Below are 15,349 nucleotides of genomic sequence, written 5' to 3' on the forward strand. Positions count from 1 at the left end.
TTATGCAAACAACTTATGACCTACCATTAGCTGTTTTAAGCTTATTTTCATAAGCTACTCGAGATAGCTTATGAAAAAGAGCTTATGCTTATATATATAGCTTTTTTTCAATTTATTTTAGTAAATTTTTCAAAATAGCTTATGAATAAGCGCTTATGGTTGCTTATGACCATAAGCGCTTAATTAAGTTGCTTTCTCAAACGGGCCTAAGTTCATTTACCAAACACTCTAAAATAATTTTTAAGCTAGTCAACAAGGCCGACTCAAGGCCCATGTGCCCCAAGCAAGGGCTTTAGGCCAACAAAAAATTACTAAGTAAAAAATGTCTCTCATTCATGTGATAAGTCCAATAGTCTTTTGTAAAGAAGACCTCAAATAAAAATCAAGGTCTCAGTTAAAAAAAAAAGCCTCTCATTCGTGTAATTGTTGCTTCGGCGGAAAGAAGTTTTTCAAAATTAAAATTAATAAAATCTTATCTTAGATCAACATGTCTCAACAAAGATTATATGAATTAGCTTTATTATCGATTGAAAAATACATGTTAACTCAAATTGATTATTATAATTTAATAAATGATTTTTCATCTCAAAAAGCTCGGAAAAAAAAAAAATTACGTACAAATGTTTTTTAAAGAATTTTTTTTTAGGTAAAAATGTATTACTTTAAAGTTTGTTTTATGTCTCATTTAGTGTTGAGCTGACCCTGTTAGTCAAGTAAACTTTAAACTAGTAAATAAGTTTAAGTTAGCTAGAATATTTTCGAGTTGGCAAGTCTACTTGATAATTTACCTAAAAGCGAAAAACTAGTTGAAGACTTATAAGCTAACTAGTAGTTGAATTTTGAATATTGAAAGCTAAAAAATTAACTGATTGCAAAAAGAGTGTATGGTGATTGGCGAAAACAAGCTAAATTTATAAGATGACACAAAATGACATATTTATGAATGTTTTTATATGTATCATCACTTTATTTAAACATAAGAAAACTAGATGATATTACTTTTAAAACTGTTTCAATATGAATTTAAATATTTTAATTTATTTCAAATTATTCATCATAATTATTTATTTATTTTCATCATATTTTTATTACATTATAATATAATAATATTATTTTTAATTAATATATAAATTTGTATTTATCTAGATTAAAAAAATATTTAAGACGGTTGTAGTGATAACAACTTTATATTAGTTTGATCAGAAAACATCATAGTTAATATTTAGCTTTTATTTAAAATATAAAAAGATATACTCGGGGCTATCTTCTCAGCAGTGTTTTTGGTTTGGGATTGTGGCTTCAGGCGTGTTATCTTGGAAAGTGATTCCCTAGTTGCGGTGAATCTGATTAACAATGGTTGCCCTCCCTTGCATCCGTATGCTTCGTTGGTGAATCAGATCCGGGCTTGGTTCAGTCGAAGTTGGGTGGTGAAGTGTGTTCATATCCGTCGTGAGGCGAACCAAGTCGCTGATTCTCTTGCTAGCATGTCCCATGAGCTCCCCCTAGGGCTTCATTTGTTGGAAGGCTCTCCTCTTCGCTGTTCAAGCCTACTGTTGTTTGATGCTGCCGGAGGTTCTCTCCAGCGCTCTGTTCTTGTTTAGTTTTTTTTTTTTTCTGGGCGCTAGCCCTCTATATAACCAAAATATATATATATAAAATAAATTTAATAAGTTTTAAGCTACTTAAATAAGTTCTTTTACCAAACACTTTAAAAGAAATTTTAAATTAATCAAATGAACTTTAAGCTAATTAAATTTTAAGCTAACTAAAATGTCCTACAAAACATAGTTTTTTTTTTGGTCAATCAAACATAGTTGGCCAATAATTTTGTTTGCTAAAAAACTAGCCTATAATTTTTCTGGTAAAAACAAACTAGCCTAATTTTTTTGTCAAAAGCTCAAATGTAGATTAAAGAACCTACTCTTTATTCTAAACCCAAATATGTAGAAGGCCAACCCTTTTTCTCATTTGATATAGGCCCAATAGTATAAACCATCGAAAAAACAAATAGTTAATCATACACCAAAGGGACATTGACCAAAAAACAAACATAAAAGGGGTGAACAGACAGAGAAAATGTGAAACACCGTTTTAAGAGGAGATGTTTTAGGTCACTGAAGTGGAGTGCCAATCATTAAGGCCCATTTAGTGGTGTCTTTTAGTTTTGTATTTCAAAATTTTTAAAAATTAAAACTAGTTATAAGTTTTATAAATTGATGTTTAGTTTAAAAACCAAAAAATAAAATAAAATTGACGTTTAGTTCTTTTTATTATATCAGTTTTAAAAAACTTTGTTAAATTCACAAAAGTCATTACTTTGTAAGACATTTTCTATCATCATTACCATCACTTTGTATAGTATAATGTGCGTATATATTTTTATAGTTTTATTCATCCCTGAACGAAAAAAGTCATAGATATGTCCTTCAATGGAGGGTGCCAGTCATGGTAAAGTGTGCCAATGGTGGTGTTGTGGAGCGGTGTTGGGTAGTCGGTTTGTGGATGTTACCTTATGGCTCAATGGTGGTTGTGGTGATGGCGGTGGTGGTCGTGACGACAATGATGATGGTGATGGAGGCCTAGGTTGTCAAGTGACGGTGGTAGTGAATGATGGTGGTTGTAAGGTGGTGATAGCGGGTGTTGGTGCGAATGTTACTTGCTTTAGCGATGGTGGTGGTGCATGGAGGGCGATGGTGGTAGTGAAGTGGTAGTGGTGATGGTGGTGGTGCATGGAGGGCGATGGTGGCAGTGAAGTGGTAGTGGTGATGGACTTATGGTGGCACTAGCGACGACTGTGGTGGAGGATCGATATTAAGTAGCAGTAGCAATATGTAGGGTAGTATGTGGTGGTGGTGGATTGTCCACATAATGTGTTGGATCATGGCAGGGTGCGTGAGTAGCTAGAGTGGCAGTAGCAGTCAAGTTGTTTAGTGGTAGAGAGACAATGATACGTTAAATAAAAATAATGAGAATAGAGGTTTTATTGAAACTAAGAACTATAAGCACAAGACCATTTTTATGTTTTAAAGGTTGGACTGAAATTGTTTAAAAATTTAGTAAAAAAAAAACTATTTCAACTTCATTATTTCAAACACTTTTTTTTTAATATTACATTAGAGTATTAAAATATGAAAAACTCACAATTACCCTGATCAGACTTAAGTTAGCTGCATAATCGAGTTAACTGCAGCTGGCGGGTGTGGAGATTGCCTCCGGCGTTTGTAGTGTCCTTGCTTTGCCAGAACATGTTAGATTAGTTTGTTAGTTGTTTATCTTCCATTTGTAACAAAAAAAAAGTTAGCTGCATAATATTTACTTCAAGGTTGAGTATGATATTCTCACATAAAATTTCTTTTATTTTCTCATATTGTTATAAGTTCTCTAATAAGTTTGTTTTTCTCTTCATATATATTAAATATTTGAGATATTTTTATAGTTTATATATATATATATATATATATATATATATATATATATATAGACACTATATCATTTGGAATTGTTATGTCACAGAAGATTCCAATGCGGTTGGAGGCATAAAATGGATTTGGTCGTATGGATATGCTCTTCTAAGCAGGGAGTCAGGGACTTATCGTTATAAGCTAAGGTATATACTAAAGTATACACATTCTGCATCCATCAACATCAGATAGCTCGTAAAGTGAACTTAAATTATATAGTTGTAATTCACAACGAAATGGAACGTAAAGTTAACAATCATTTTGAACCAACCTAATCGTAATGAAATGCTTTTCCGATTTTCTCCCAACTTTCCAGGCAAATAAAAGCTTTTTTCCCTTGAAGATTCAGAATTCAGAAAGGAGCTTGAACATTTTTATTGGGGTGTGAGCTGTGCATATTCATTCATTTTCCTTTTTGCAAGCTTATCACCCAACACAATCATAGGGTAACATGGGCTTTTGGATTATTTTATGCTCTTTTCACCCTAAAAATATTTGGTCTCACTGGAAAGCCATGCCAATGCAGTGCAAAAATAAAGATATAGCTTATAGTGAAACGGGGCCTTGCCTTTCCATCGTTATCGCTTGTTACATCACCATATATATATGTCATTCGGAAAAAATTGATCCTATACATGCAGTATGTGGACGTCGTTGATCTTGATTCGATGAGGAGATTTTTTTATAAACAAAGTAGCTTAATTTTTTTATGCATATCTTATTTATGTTTTCTATACCATCACTTTCACTGCCGTTGCCACCTCCACCGCAACAACCACACTCCACCACTGATCCTCCGCGCCATTGCCACCACCACCATTATCGTTGTCACTACCACTTCTATCACAACCACCACCACGTACCCCACTACAGTCACTGCCATTGTCATGACCACAGGTAATTATACCACCACCCCTCCACCGCAACTACCTTCACCGCTATTAGGTAACACCACCTCCACCACCACTACTACTTGACATATTGCATCACCATGTTGCCGCCACAATCTAATGTCAAGATTTTTTTTGCACAAACGTAAATAATCTCATTTTAAGTTTTGACACGTGTATTTATTTTTGTGATTACAAAGTAAATTAAATCAATATATGTTCTGAATCGAGATCCGGCCACTAGACTAAGTGACGAGGAGACAAAGGAAGCTCACGAGTCAACATCATATCGAAGACCACTAAGAGATTTGAATATTGCATCTTAACCCAAAGTCTTAAGCATTGAGTTTATGAGTCATATCTCTTATAAAATGTTCATCTCACTCATCTTTAATTAATATGAGGGTCCAACTCATATTTGAATTCTCAACATTAAGATCATAAGTTCGACCCAAAAGTACAATGTCTAAGTTGATTAATTGATCGTCTCAATGGGTCAGACTCGTACTTGACGAGGAGATCAACATTAAACTAGTATGGTTGGCCAAGTAAACTAAGGCTGTGTTTGGAATGGTGGAAAAAAACAAAGGAAAGAAAGGGGGGAAGGAAAAGGTAGAAAAAAGTTTTCTTTCCATTGTTTGGTTTCAATTTAAACATGAAAGGAAAGATAAAAAACTGTCGGACCCATCTCAAAAACTTTTCTTCCCAAATCGGACGGAAAAGTGGCATGACACCCTATTTTAACTACTATGACTAAAATACCCCTGTTTTTTCTTTATTTATTTCTATCAAAACCCAGCTTATCCATTTTTTATTGTTATGGTAGCTTATCATTTTTTTTATTACGTTAGCCCATATGGTAGCTAACATATATGTAATGTAAGTTATAATAATAAATTTGTAAATATTATGTTATATTTTAATATATAATACGATAACAATAGTAATTTTTAATATAAAATGTATTGTGTATACTTTGAAAGATACCATACAATTTTTTATTTTAGTTTTTTTATTAAATTTGTAGATTAGTTTTCAGAATTTATTTTTAAAACCCATTTAAATTGAAATATTCATTTAAAGTATGATATTTAAATTATTTATAAAGATGTATGTGTAAAGGATAAAATAGTAATTATTCATTACACTCATTTTCTTTCCTCTCACTTTTCCTTCCACATTCACTCATACCAAACAACCTAAGAAATCATCTCCCTTTCCGTTCTCTCTCCTTCCTCTCTCTTTCTTTCCTTCCACTTTTCTTTTCTTTTACTTTCTTTCCCAACCAAACAAAGCCTAAGTGAGTTAGGTTTAGAACGATTGTTAGGTAGTTATGCTACGTGAACATTGAGTTATGCCACGTAAGCATGTGGTTACCCGCTTGGGGTTATGAAGATGACGACGGCTAAATAAGGTTTATATATGGTTTGGAACAATAAACTAAGCTAAATTATTGTATTCTATTGGTTTTCCTACACTCTAAACAAGTTCTTTGGCTTGATTTGAATGTTAGTTGAGAGGTACTCCGTACTATTAAGATTGAATTGAAAGGGGAAAGAATTGAAATATGATCGATTGGAATATCCCATTGTTTTGTCGTCAGCATGAGTGATTTTAACAAAAATAATGAAATCCAAACATTGCTCATTGTCATTGTCATCTTACCAAAAATATAAAAAGAAGTTAAGTTGGCCAAGTTGAAGTTCCCACCGTACCCTTTAATAATAGGCTTAAATAGTTAAACTCCAAAAATATGATGTGATTGCATATAAATATGGGAGAAGTACTGAAGTGTTAAACTATATAAAAATGAGACGTCATTATTATATATATTTATATTAAAGAAAGGTGGTATTTTACTCTCGTTGGAAGAAAAACTACTAACCGGCCAATACCTAATTCCAACCTCTAGATGAAGAAAAAGCTACCAATGCTACTTTTTTACTTTATAAAAAGGAGAAAAAGTCATCATAAATTGTTGACCTTGTTACAGAAGGGAAATAATATTTTTCTCAGTGGGTCAGGATCATAGCTAGCTCCATAAATGTAAATATTTAGGTGTTTGCTATGGTACCTTAACCCAAATCAAGGTATGGTACCCAAAATGAGATAATTCGATAATAAAAAAGCATGTACAAGTTATAATTTTGATGCTACTTTATCGTAGTGATGTAACGTTTCATTATTAGAGACATGAGATTTGTAGGTTGTGTTTTTTTAGGCTTTTTCCATCCGTCAATCATGGTCATTTTGCGTCTCAACCATTATCGTTCATCTCTACAACAAAACTATTTTTCATTAAAAACAAAATTCATGAGATGAAATTAATTGAATAGTAAAATGAAATGCGAAAATGTAAAATTTACCTAAAAAATATAATAACCATCTACTCCCTCCGTTCCTAATCTTTTGTTGTTTAAGGTTATGCACATTGTTTAAGAGTGCAATCATTGATATATTTGTTGACATAAGCACCCCTATTTAATGTTCTCTTATAGTGAAGAGAGAGAATTATAGTTATTGGTTAAGAAATTTGTTATGATTTTGATTGGTGAAAATAAGAGGTGGTAGGTGAGAGGTATAGTATTAAATGAGGGTATATATGGAATAAATTAAGAAAAAATGCATTGGATTTGTAAAACAACAAAAGTTTTGGAATTTAGGCCAAAAGTTAAAACAACAAAAGATTAGGAACGGAGGGAGTATTAAATTACTCAATGCGGGTACCATACCCAAAATATTTTATGGGTACCACAGAATTTACCAAATATTTATGTAAAATCTAACATATGGTATATACTTGTTACTGGATAAAAAATGATATATAATTGTTAGATTTTAATATCATGTTTTTTTTGGGGTACAAAGCAGCTTAAAAAAAAAAGAAAAAAAAGACCACAAGCAAAGGTTGAACGGATAAAGGAAGGTGATCCAAGAAGCTTAGAGGAGAGGAGACATGCGCTCCGTCTTTCGCCAAACAATCCGCCACTGCATTGCCCTCGCGGAGCATATGCTCCAACACCACTCCCTCTGAATGAGGCGATGAACGCGCCCCACAATTGAAGCAAACTCATGAAAACGACCAGCTCCTTTCTGAACTAAAGGATAGAAAGAGCAACCAAAGAAATTTGAAAACACTGCAACCTGACGGAAGCCACGATCCCAGCAAAACTGAAGACCACAGAGGATAGCCAGAAGCTCAGCCTTCAGAATCCCAAACACACCAACATTGCCTGAAAACCCAAACACCCACTGCTCCGTATCATCCCGAAGAACACCCCCACCCTTGCCGGCTCTGAATTGCCAAGCGACGAACCGTTACGATTGCCCCGAATTTTAATATCATCTTGAAAGATATAATATAAAAAATACTATTGATTTGACTATAACCGTTTTTTCAAGGAACAACCATATTTAAAAGATGAAATATTCATATCTCAATAAGATTAACTTTTTCAAATAAATTCTAATGAAGGTTTTCACGAGGCTCAAACGTTAGGTGTTTCTTTCAAGAAAAAGGTTGTATTTTGGGTTGTAATGTTTCGGTTTTGAGGTCTTGACTCAATTATAAGAGGGTTGTTCTCATGAACTTTATATCAATTCATTAAATTCATTTTGTTTAAAAAAAAACTTTTCAAATAAATTATTCTTCATAGACAAAACTTGAATACCAAACCTTAGAAAATCATGCAAAATAAAACGTATGGACCAAATCTTTACATTTGACTGGACTATTTATAACTTTACATAATTATAACATTTAATATTTTTAAATTTTTAATCAGTTTAATAATATGTTAAAAAAAATCAGTTTAATAATGATGCAACAAATAATATAATATTAAACTGATCATTTCCATAGTTGTTGTAGTCAAAATAAATTTGTAGTAGTACTTTGTAGAGTCAAACAAGTTTCAGTACAAGATATTGGACTTTTTCCCTCCTCACCTAACTTAGCTTCCTCCTGTCAACCGGAGAACTCGCCGGCAACACCGTCACCATCACCATCACCACAACCAAAACCCAGTCACTCTGTTTCTTCCTTCCAACGAAAACAAAAACCAGAGAGAGAGAGAAACAGAGTTTGTTGAATGGTGTGAGCGGGTTCAGAATCACAGCGCGCATGGGAAACTGCAACGCGTGCGTGAGACCAGAGTCGGTAGAATCGAACCGGACGGCAAGCGAGTCGAACCGGGGGCGGAGGAGGAAAACCAAACCGAACCCATACTCAGAGTTGGGTGTGGGTGCGGTGGGAGGAACCGAGGCAACGATCCGGGTCCTGAAGGATGCGAACCCGCGGAGCCGAATCTGCGACAAGTATGTTCTCGGTCGGGAGCTTGGTCGGGGCGAGTTCGGCATAACCTACCTCTGTACAGACAAGGAAACGAAGCAGGAGCTGGCGTGTAAGACCATCTCGAAGCGGAAGCTGAGGACGGCGGTGGACGTGGAGGATATCCGGCGAGAGGCGGAGATCATGTCCACGCTGCCGGACCACCCCAACGTGGTGAAGCTCAGGGCTACCTACGAGGATGATGAGAATGTTCACCTTGTTATGGAGCTCTGCGGCGGAGGAGAGCTTTTCGACCGGATTGTTGCACGGGGGCATTACAGCGAGAGGGCGGCTGCACACGTGGCGAGGACTGTTGCGGAGGTTGTCAGAATGTGCCATGCCAATGGGGTTATGCATAGAGACCTTAAGCCTGAGAATTTTCTCTTTGCTAATAAGAAAGAGAATTCAGCTCTTAAAGCTATTGATTTTGGACTGTCTGTGTTTTTTAAACCTGGTGTGAAATGTGGCTAGCTTTCTATTTTGGTCTTGTTTTGTTTTAGTTTGATGAATTGTGCTTAATGCTTATGATAGTTTTTTGGTTTAATTGATGATAGGGGAGAGGTTTTCAGAGATTGTGGGGAGTCCTTACTATATGGCACCTGAGGTATTGAAGAGGAATTATGGACCTGAGATTGATATTTGGAGTGCTGGTGTGATTCTTTATATCTTGTTATGTGGGGTGCCTCCGTTTTGGGCAGGTACTATACTGGTGGTTTGTGTTTGGTGATTGTGGAGTGTTTGGACTTTGGTGTGATTTTTGTATTGGTTTATTGCAGAGACTGAACAAGGGGTTGCTTTGGCGATTTTGAGAGGGGTTATTGACTTCAAGAGGGAGCCTTGGCCTCAGATTTCGGATAGCGCCAAAAGCCTTGTGCGGCAGATGTTGGAACAGGATCCTAAGAAGCGCTTAACGGCTGAACAGGTGCTTGGTAAGTGGTTTGCCCGCATTAGGATTGTGTATGCTGACTAGTGACTTGGTGCTGAATTTAGTACGTGATGAAAATTTTATGTTTAGGTTACTGTTATTCTCTCTATCTTATAGAAATAGTAGTAAACACTGAGAAAAAGTGAATTCATGGGTTTATTGGATATTGGGCAGTTCCTGTGTTAGTCTCCATCTTGCTTAATGGTATGTGTGATCTGAGGTGGTGATCCATTTTAACGCTTAAACTATTTTCCTTCTATGAGGTCAACTTTCAAACAATAGTTTTAGTAACTGTAAAAATGCTGCATTTGATTTGTCCTTCATAATAGAAGCTCACATGTATTTTAAAAGGAATGTTATCCTTCTCACTGGACCGTTTGCCCCATTGCCCTCTCCCCTCTTAAAAGAAAAGTAAAACTGTTGCGTATTTGAACCCTCACAACTACGTGATATCGAAAGTTATTCTAAATATGCACGTTTGTTTATTATGGTTGCAGAACATTCCTGGCTACAAATTGCAAAAAAAGCTTCAAATGTACCATTAGGAGATATTGTGAGGGCAAGGCTTAGGCAGTTCTCAGTAATGAATAGATTCAAAAAGAGAGCTCTTCGGGTTAGCATCTATTGTCGTTGATTAATGATAATTGAGTTGAGTTCAGTTTTTTATTGAAGCAGTATGGAAGTTGAAACGTTGGTGATTTGTGTTTCTTTGAATAAATGCCACAGGTAATTGCGGAACATTTATCCGTTGAAGAGGTAGAAATAATCAAAGATATGTTTACCTTGATGGATACTGACAAAGATGGCAGAGTATCATATGAGGAGCTGAAGGCTGGTTTGCAGAAGGTTGGTTCAAAATTGGCTGAGCCAGAGATAAAGTTGCTGATGGACGTGGTAGGCTTTCTCTAAACTTCATTCCATTTATAATGTAATTGATCAATATAATTTTAGTTCTTTGATTTTCACCATGATTATTTTTCAATTTGATGGAGCTCTTCGAAAAAACACTCTTTTTTGGAGATCTGTTGCTTGATTTCTTAGAAGAGTGCGCATTTTGCACCATTATAATGAACATGATGTTGTGCTTTCAAGGGATGGAGATTTTCTCTTTCCTACTTAACCTGATGTGTGCCTGATTTCCTGGTCTATATGTGTAGGAAAAATGTGTCTTATAGCATGTTTGGATTCACGTTCAGATCTTTCAGAATCAATTCTGCTACCACACTAGGAGTAGCTTCTCCGAGAATCAATTCTCCTTTTAATGTGAAAATCTATTGTGTACCCAAACATGCACATAATTGGTTTTGGATCTTGTGTCGCATCACATCACATAATGATAAAGGCCAATTACAATGCGCGTATATTGTCAATATTGCCTGATATACTTATGGAGACTTTGTTTTACCATTATATTTGCTATTCAAAAATTACTTCTGAAACTTGTTAGTTTGAGTATGAAGGTTGTTTTAGTTTATCCTTAGATTGAAGAAAATGTTCAGAGACTGAATCATGAAAAAACAAACCCTGATTTGTTGTTATTGAGTTGATGAAATCCATTGTCCTTCGATATTCTATTTATACTACTGAGCAATATGGTAGTACATGTTAAAGTATCTCTATTTCTCAATTATAAACAGTACCAGTTTACTAGACTCAAACTCACATTGGTCTAAAGCTGATGCAACCTCTCACTTCTATTGAACTATACTCCTCCACATACTCCCTTTTTTTGTTTGAAATGTGCTTCATCTATTTGAAAGGAGCATAAATTGAATTTCCACTCATGCCCCAAGCCTAGACTTGTCAAGTATGCAAGTGTCATGATAAATTTGTGATTCAAATCTCTGTTATTAATTGCTTAGGCTGATGTTGACGGGAATGGAGTACTTGACTATGGAGAGTTTGTAGCTGTGACGATTCACTTGCAAAAAATGGAGAATGATGAGCATTTCCACAAAGCATTCATGTTTTTTGACAAAGATGAGAGCGGTTATATTGAGTTAGGTGAGCTAGAGGAAGCCTTGGCAGAGGATTCAGGAGAAACTGATACTGATGTATTGAATGATATCATGCGTGAAGTTGACACTGACAAGGTTTTGCTTTCATGCTCATGACTCATTCTTTAATTTTCCTTTGTGCTCGTTCTTTCTTTAGTTACACTGCTATTGTAACATAAACAAAAGCATATATGTTAGTGTTTCTCGCAAAACTTGATTATTCAGATGGTAATAACTAATAACCATGTGAGGAGTGAAGATGTGGATTTTCAGCTTAATTCTCATGTTACATCTCATATACACATTCTCCACAAGTTTTAAAAACATTTTTCAATTTTCTCTCCCAGGACGGTCGCATCAGTTATGAGGAGTTTGTGGTAATGATGAAAGCTGGAACTGACTGGAGAAAAGCATCTAGACAGTATTCAAGGGAGAGATTCAAGAGCTTGAGCATAAATTTGATGAAGGACGGCTCGCTTCAGCTTCATGATGGGATTAGTGGCCAAGCTATTGTGGTTTGAGTACAAAGTTTTTTTTTTCTTTCTGTAACCTTTGTGCTCACCCAGCTTCGCTTTTCCTTTCACCACTTGCTGTTCTTGAAAGTATGGTTTGTGTAATCTCTTCGTGAAAGCAAGCAAGTTTTAGGTTAAAGCGTTTTGAAGTGCTGATTGCTGTGAGTTGGAGTTGGCTTTGATGTTAGATGCCTGAAGCATGCGTTGGAGAATTGCATACTGGAGAAGTTTTATAGCTTGTCAGCAAAAGTTGTGGGGGCACATGCTGCAGGCCTCAAAAGGTCACATATTCTTTGTATATCTTTGTCCTGTTATTAATCTGATAATTTCATTGGTAAATGTGATTTTTCTAAAAGCATATGTTTGGTTACCCGGTGAAATGCTGAGATACTCTAGAATTACTTATGGTTAGAGGCTTTGTAGGCTTAGGTTTTGTATATTGGATTCTGTGTAAATTGTATAACCAAACCTGTATTAGCTTGTGGATGGAAAACCTGTTTGGAATGGCGTTGTGATTTTGTCTCAGTGCTGGCTTTTGGAGAAGTTTAGTTGTCAGCAGGTTAAAGCAATTCAATTTGGATGCCCATTTTTTCCCCTTTTCATTGTCACTTGTTTTCAAGGCTATTGCACTATAGTTATTGTCCTAGAAAAATGAAGGCTGAATATTAATAAAATTATTTTCACTCCTTATTATGTGTTTTTTCTTTTCTCAGAATGTTAATTAGGAACGAATGAAGTACAATGCTTCCATATGGTGATTAAAAAAAGTTATTACTCCATAGTGGAGCAACTACTTCTAATCACCCATATGTAATCATCATACTTTATACAAGGAGATTGAAGCATCACTATGGCAATTGCAACTCAAGATTTTGTGCACATATCTTTCTGCCTTTCTTAATTGTCTCTCACATACATCGACGCATTAATATAAACTTCTCAAGTCTTAAGAATCATATTTTAGGAAAGAAGAATAAATTTCTTTTCACTGGTCTGCTTCTTTAAAATCTATCTGAGATACATTTTTTTCACCCTTTTAGTTTCAATGCTCTTTTTAACATTTTAGGTGAACCTCCATATGCACATAATGATGTCAAACCTGGTCATGTTCTTGATGAAAAATATGAAGAGAAGTCCACAGGGTGGGTTGAACACCAAATCTATAATATATAATCCGAAGAGTTGAAATCCGAATTATACGAAGGCATTTTGGGTCAAGTAATACTAAAATAGAGTAATTTGAATTTAAATTTATAAAAGATTTAATTAAATGTAAAATAAGATAAGTTTTTTATTTCTCAAAATTATATATCTTATTTTACCAAATTTTTATCTCATTTGATTCATCTTATAATTCTAATTTATCATTCAATTCTTAAAATTTAAAATAAAAGATAATAAATCTACAAAAAAAAAAATGTAGTGTCAAACTATTACGATAGAAAATGTCTGGGAAGAAGAATGAAGAGCAAATAAATTTTGGCAATGTGGGACTAAAGATAGATTGACTTTAGTGTTTTTGAATTATTCAAGGCTTAATTGCACATTTGATCTCTCAACTTTGCCCTTTCTGTGAAAGTCGTTTCCCAACTATAAAATTAGCAAAAACCGTCCTTTTGGGGGACGATTTTCACAGGAAGACAACGGTGGAGTGTAAACTAACAGGACGGTTTTTGCTAATTTCATAGATGGGGGATAATTTTAGCAGGAAGGACAATGTAGGGGACCAAATGTGAAATTAAGCCTTTATTCAAACATTGGAATTAATTCTTATCCCTCTAATAAGAATTATATATGAAAGAATATGCTTAATGAGTACTTATATACACAACAATCCCCTCTCTTAACGTAATTTTTTAAATTAAAAAATATTACCCGACTGCTTCTGTGAGACTTAAACAAAGAAGCTTGAAATTGAGGTGAACACTGCTTTTGCATTTATCTTGCAAACGTAAACGCTACCAATGTGGGACTAGCCTGGCCGCGCACCAAGTAATAATTTGTTGTTGCTTGTACATTGTTGTTTCTATTATTATGTTTTGCTTTAATGGATTATGTTTTGAGGGCTATTGACCACTAACCATTATATATGACAAAATTATCTTTCAATACCACAAATTTGATATAAAACTGACACATATATACAACTCTAGACATGAGATTGTGAAAAGATTACAGTGATGCATGATTACTGGTTGAGACTTTGTATATCCTGATCAAGTTGATGGTAGTCTATACAATACAATATGCTTTCTCACCTTTCCGAGATGTGAGACTTAAACAAAGAAACTTAAAATTGAAACTAAGGTAAGGACATAATCGTAACCAATGTGGGACTAGCTTAGCCACAAGCAATGAAATGAAATTTGGAACTAGACTAGAATTGGATTGGAAACCGTATCCGAGACAATCCGGAAGTAGTTGGGCCTAATAATCTAGGGTTGTGCATTGAACTTGCAAGGATTCATTCAAGGGTTTCATCATCTGTTGTGTCCAATGTACATATAAGGCTTGTGGCCCTGTTTAAGGCACATGACAGACGACCATATGTTCACTACCCAACGACGCCCAATCCTGGACCCGACAAGTACTTTTTTCCTCCACGCATAGCTATGCGTGGATGGATGTGTACGGTTTTCTTGGTATTCCTGGAGGCCTTGCTGATGTCTTCCCTCCTGCTGCTCAGAATTTTGGTGCTGCGGGGAATGCTAACCTCGAGATTCAGCACAATGTTCCTGTCGGGCCGTAAGCCGGGCTTGCCCTCCCTTCTGCCCCTATGCCATTTAGGATAACAACGAGGTAATGAGAGGACGACGAGGAGAGGAGGAGATGACAACCTTTGTTGCGCCGCCATCGGGATTAGATGGCTCTTTCTGTATGTTAGGCTAGTACTTGTAGCAGAACTATTTTATTTTGATATGTATATCTATGAATATCTATGAAATGAAGTTTATTTTAATTTCCTGTCTGATTTTGCATATTATAACCTGTTTTTTAAAATTGTTTCTGAAAACCTTTTTAAAAACTGAAAATTAAAGCTCATTGATTAGAAGCCGAGCCAAAATCATTGAAAACTAGTATCTCAAGTTAGTAATTCATCGATGTATTATGAAATCAAACCATACATACAGAAAAATAAATCAGTACAATTAAACCCATAAGATACTCATACTATCTTGCCCTTCAGATAAGATAAAGTGTTTTGCGTACACAACGATGCAAATTTTCATTTCA

General features: G+C 35.1%; 1 protein-coding gene across 1 annotated transcript; it reads left to right on the top strand.

Moving 5' to 3' along the window:
• The first annotated feature begins 8,240 nt into the window (after positions 1-8,240).
• Positions 8,241-12,717, top strand: LOC130711237 (calcium-dependent protein kinase 10-like). The gene is made up of 7 exons (XM_057560769.1): positions 8,241-9,135; positions 9,236-9,379; positions 9,458-9,610; positions 10,104-10,219; positions 10,333-10,500; positions 11,469-11,699; positions 11,951-12,717. Exons 1-7 carry the CDS (start codon positions 8,475-8,477, stop codon positions 12,122-12,124), a joined length of 1,647 nt encoding a protein of 548 aa, XP_057416752.1. The 5' UTR covers positions 8,241-8,474; the 3' UTR covers positions 12,125-12,717.
• Positions 12,718-15,349: the final 2,632 nt, after the last annotated feature.

This window comes from Lotus japonicus, chromosome 4 (assembly GCF_012489685.1).
Source record: "Lotus japonicus ecotype B-129 chromosome 4, LjGifu_v1.2".
NCBI lineage: Eukaryota > Viridiplantae > Streptophyta > Magnoliopsida > Fabales > Fabaceae > Lotus > Lotus japonicus.

What these genes read in the sequence shown, in the direction of transcription:
- LOC130711237 (XM_057560769.1), top strand. Translation starts at nt 8,475, where the DNA reads ATGGGAAACTGCAACGCGTGCGTGAGACCAGAGTCGGTAGAATCGAAC. An exon ending in TCAAAAAGAGAGCTCTTCGG is followed by an intron (nt 10,220 to 10,332) that starts GTTAGCATCTAT and finishes TAAATGCCACAG; the next exon opens with GTAATTGCGGAACATTTATC. An exon ending in TAAAGTTGCTGATGGACGTG is followed by an intron (nt 10,501 to 11,468) that starts GTAGGCTTTCTC and finishes TTAATTGCTTAG; the next exon opens with GCTGATGTTGACGGGAATGG.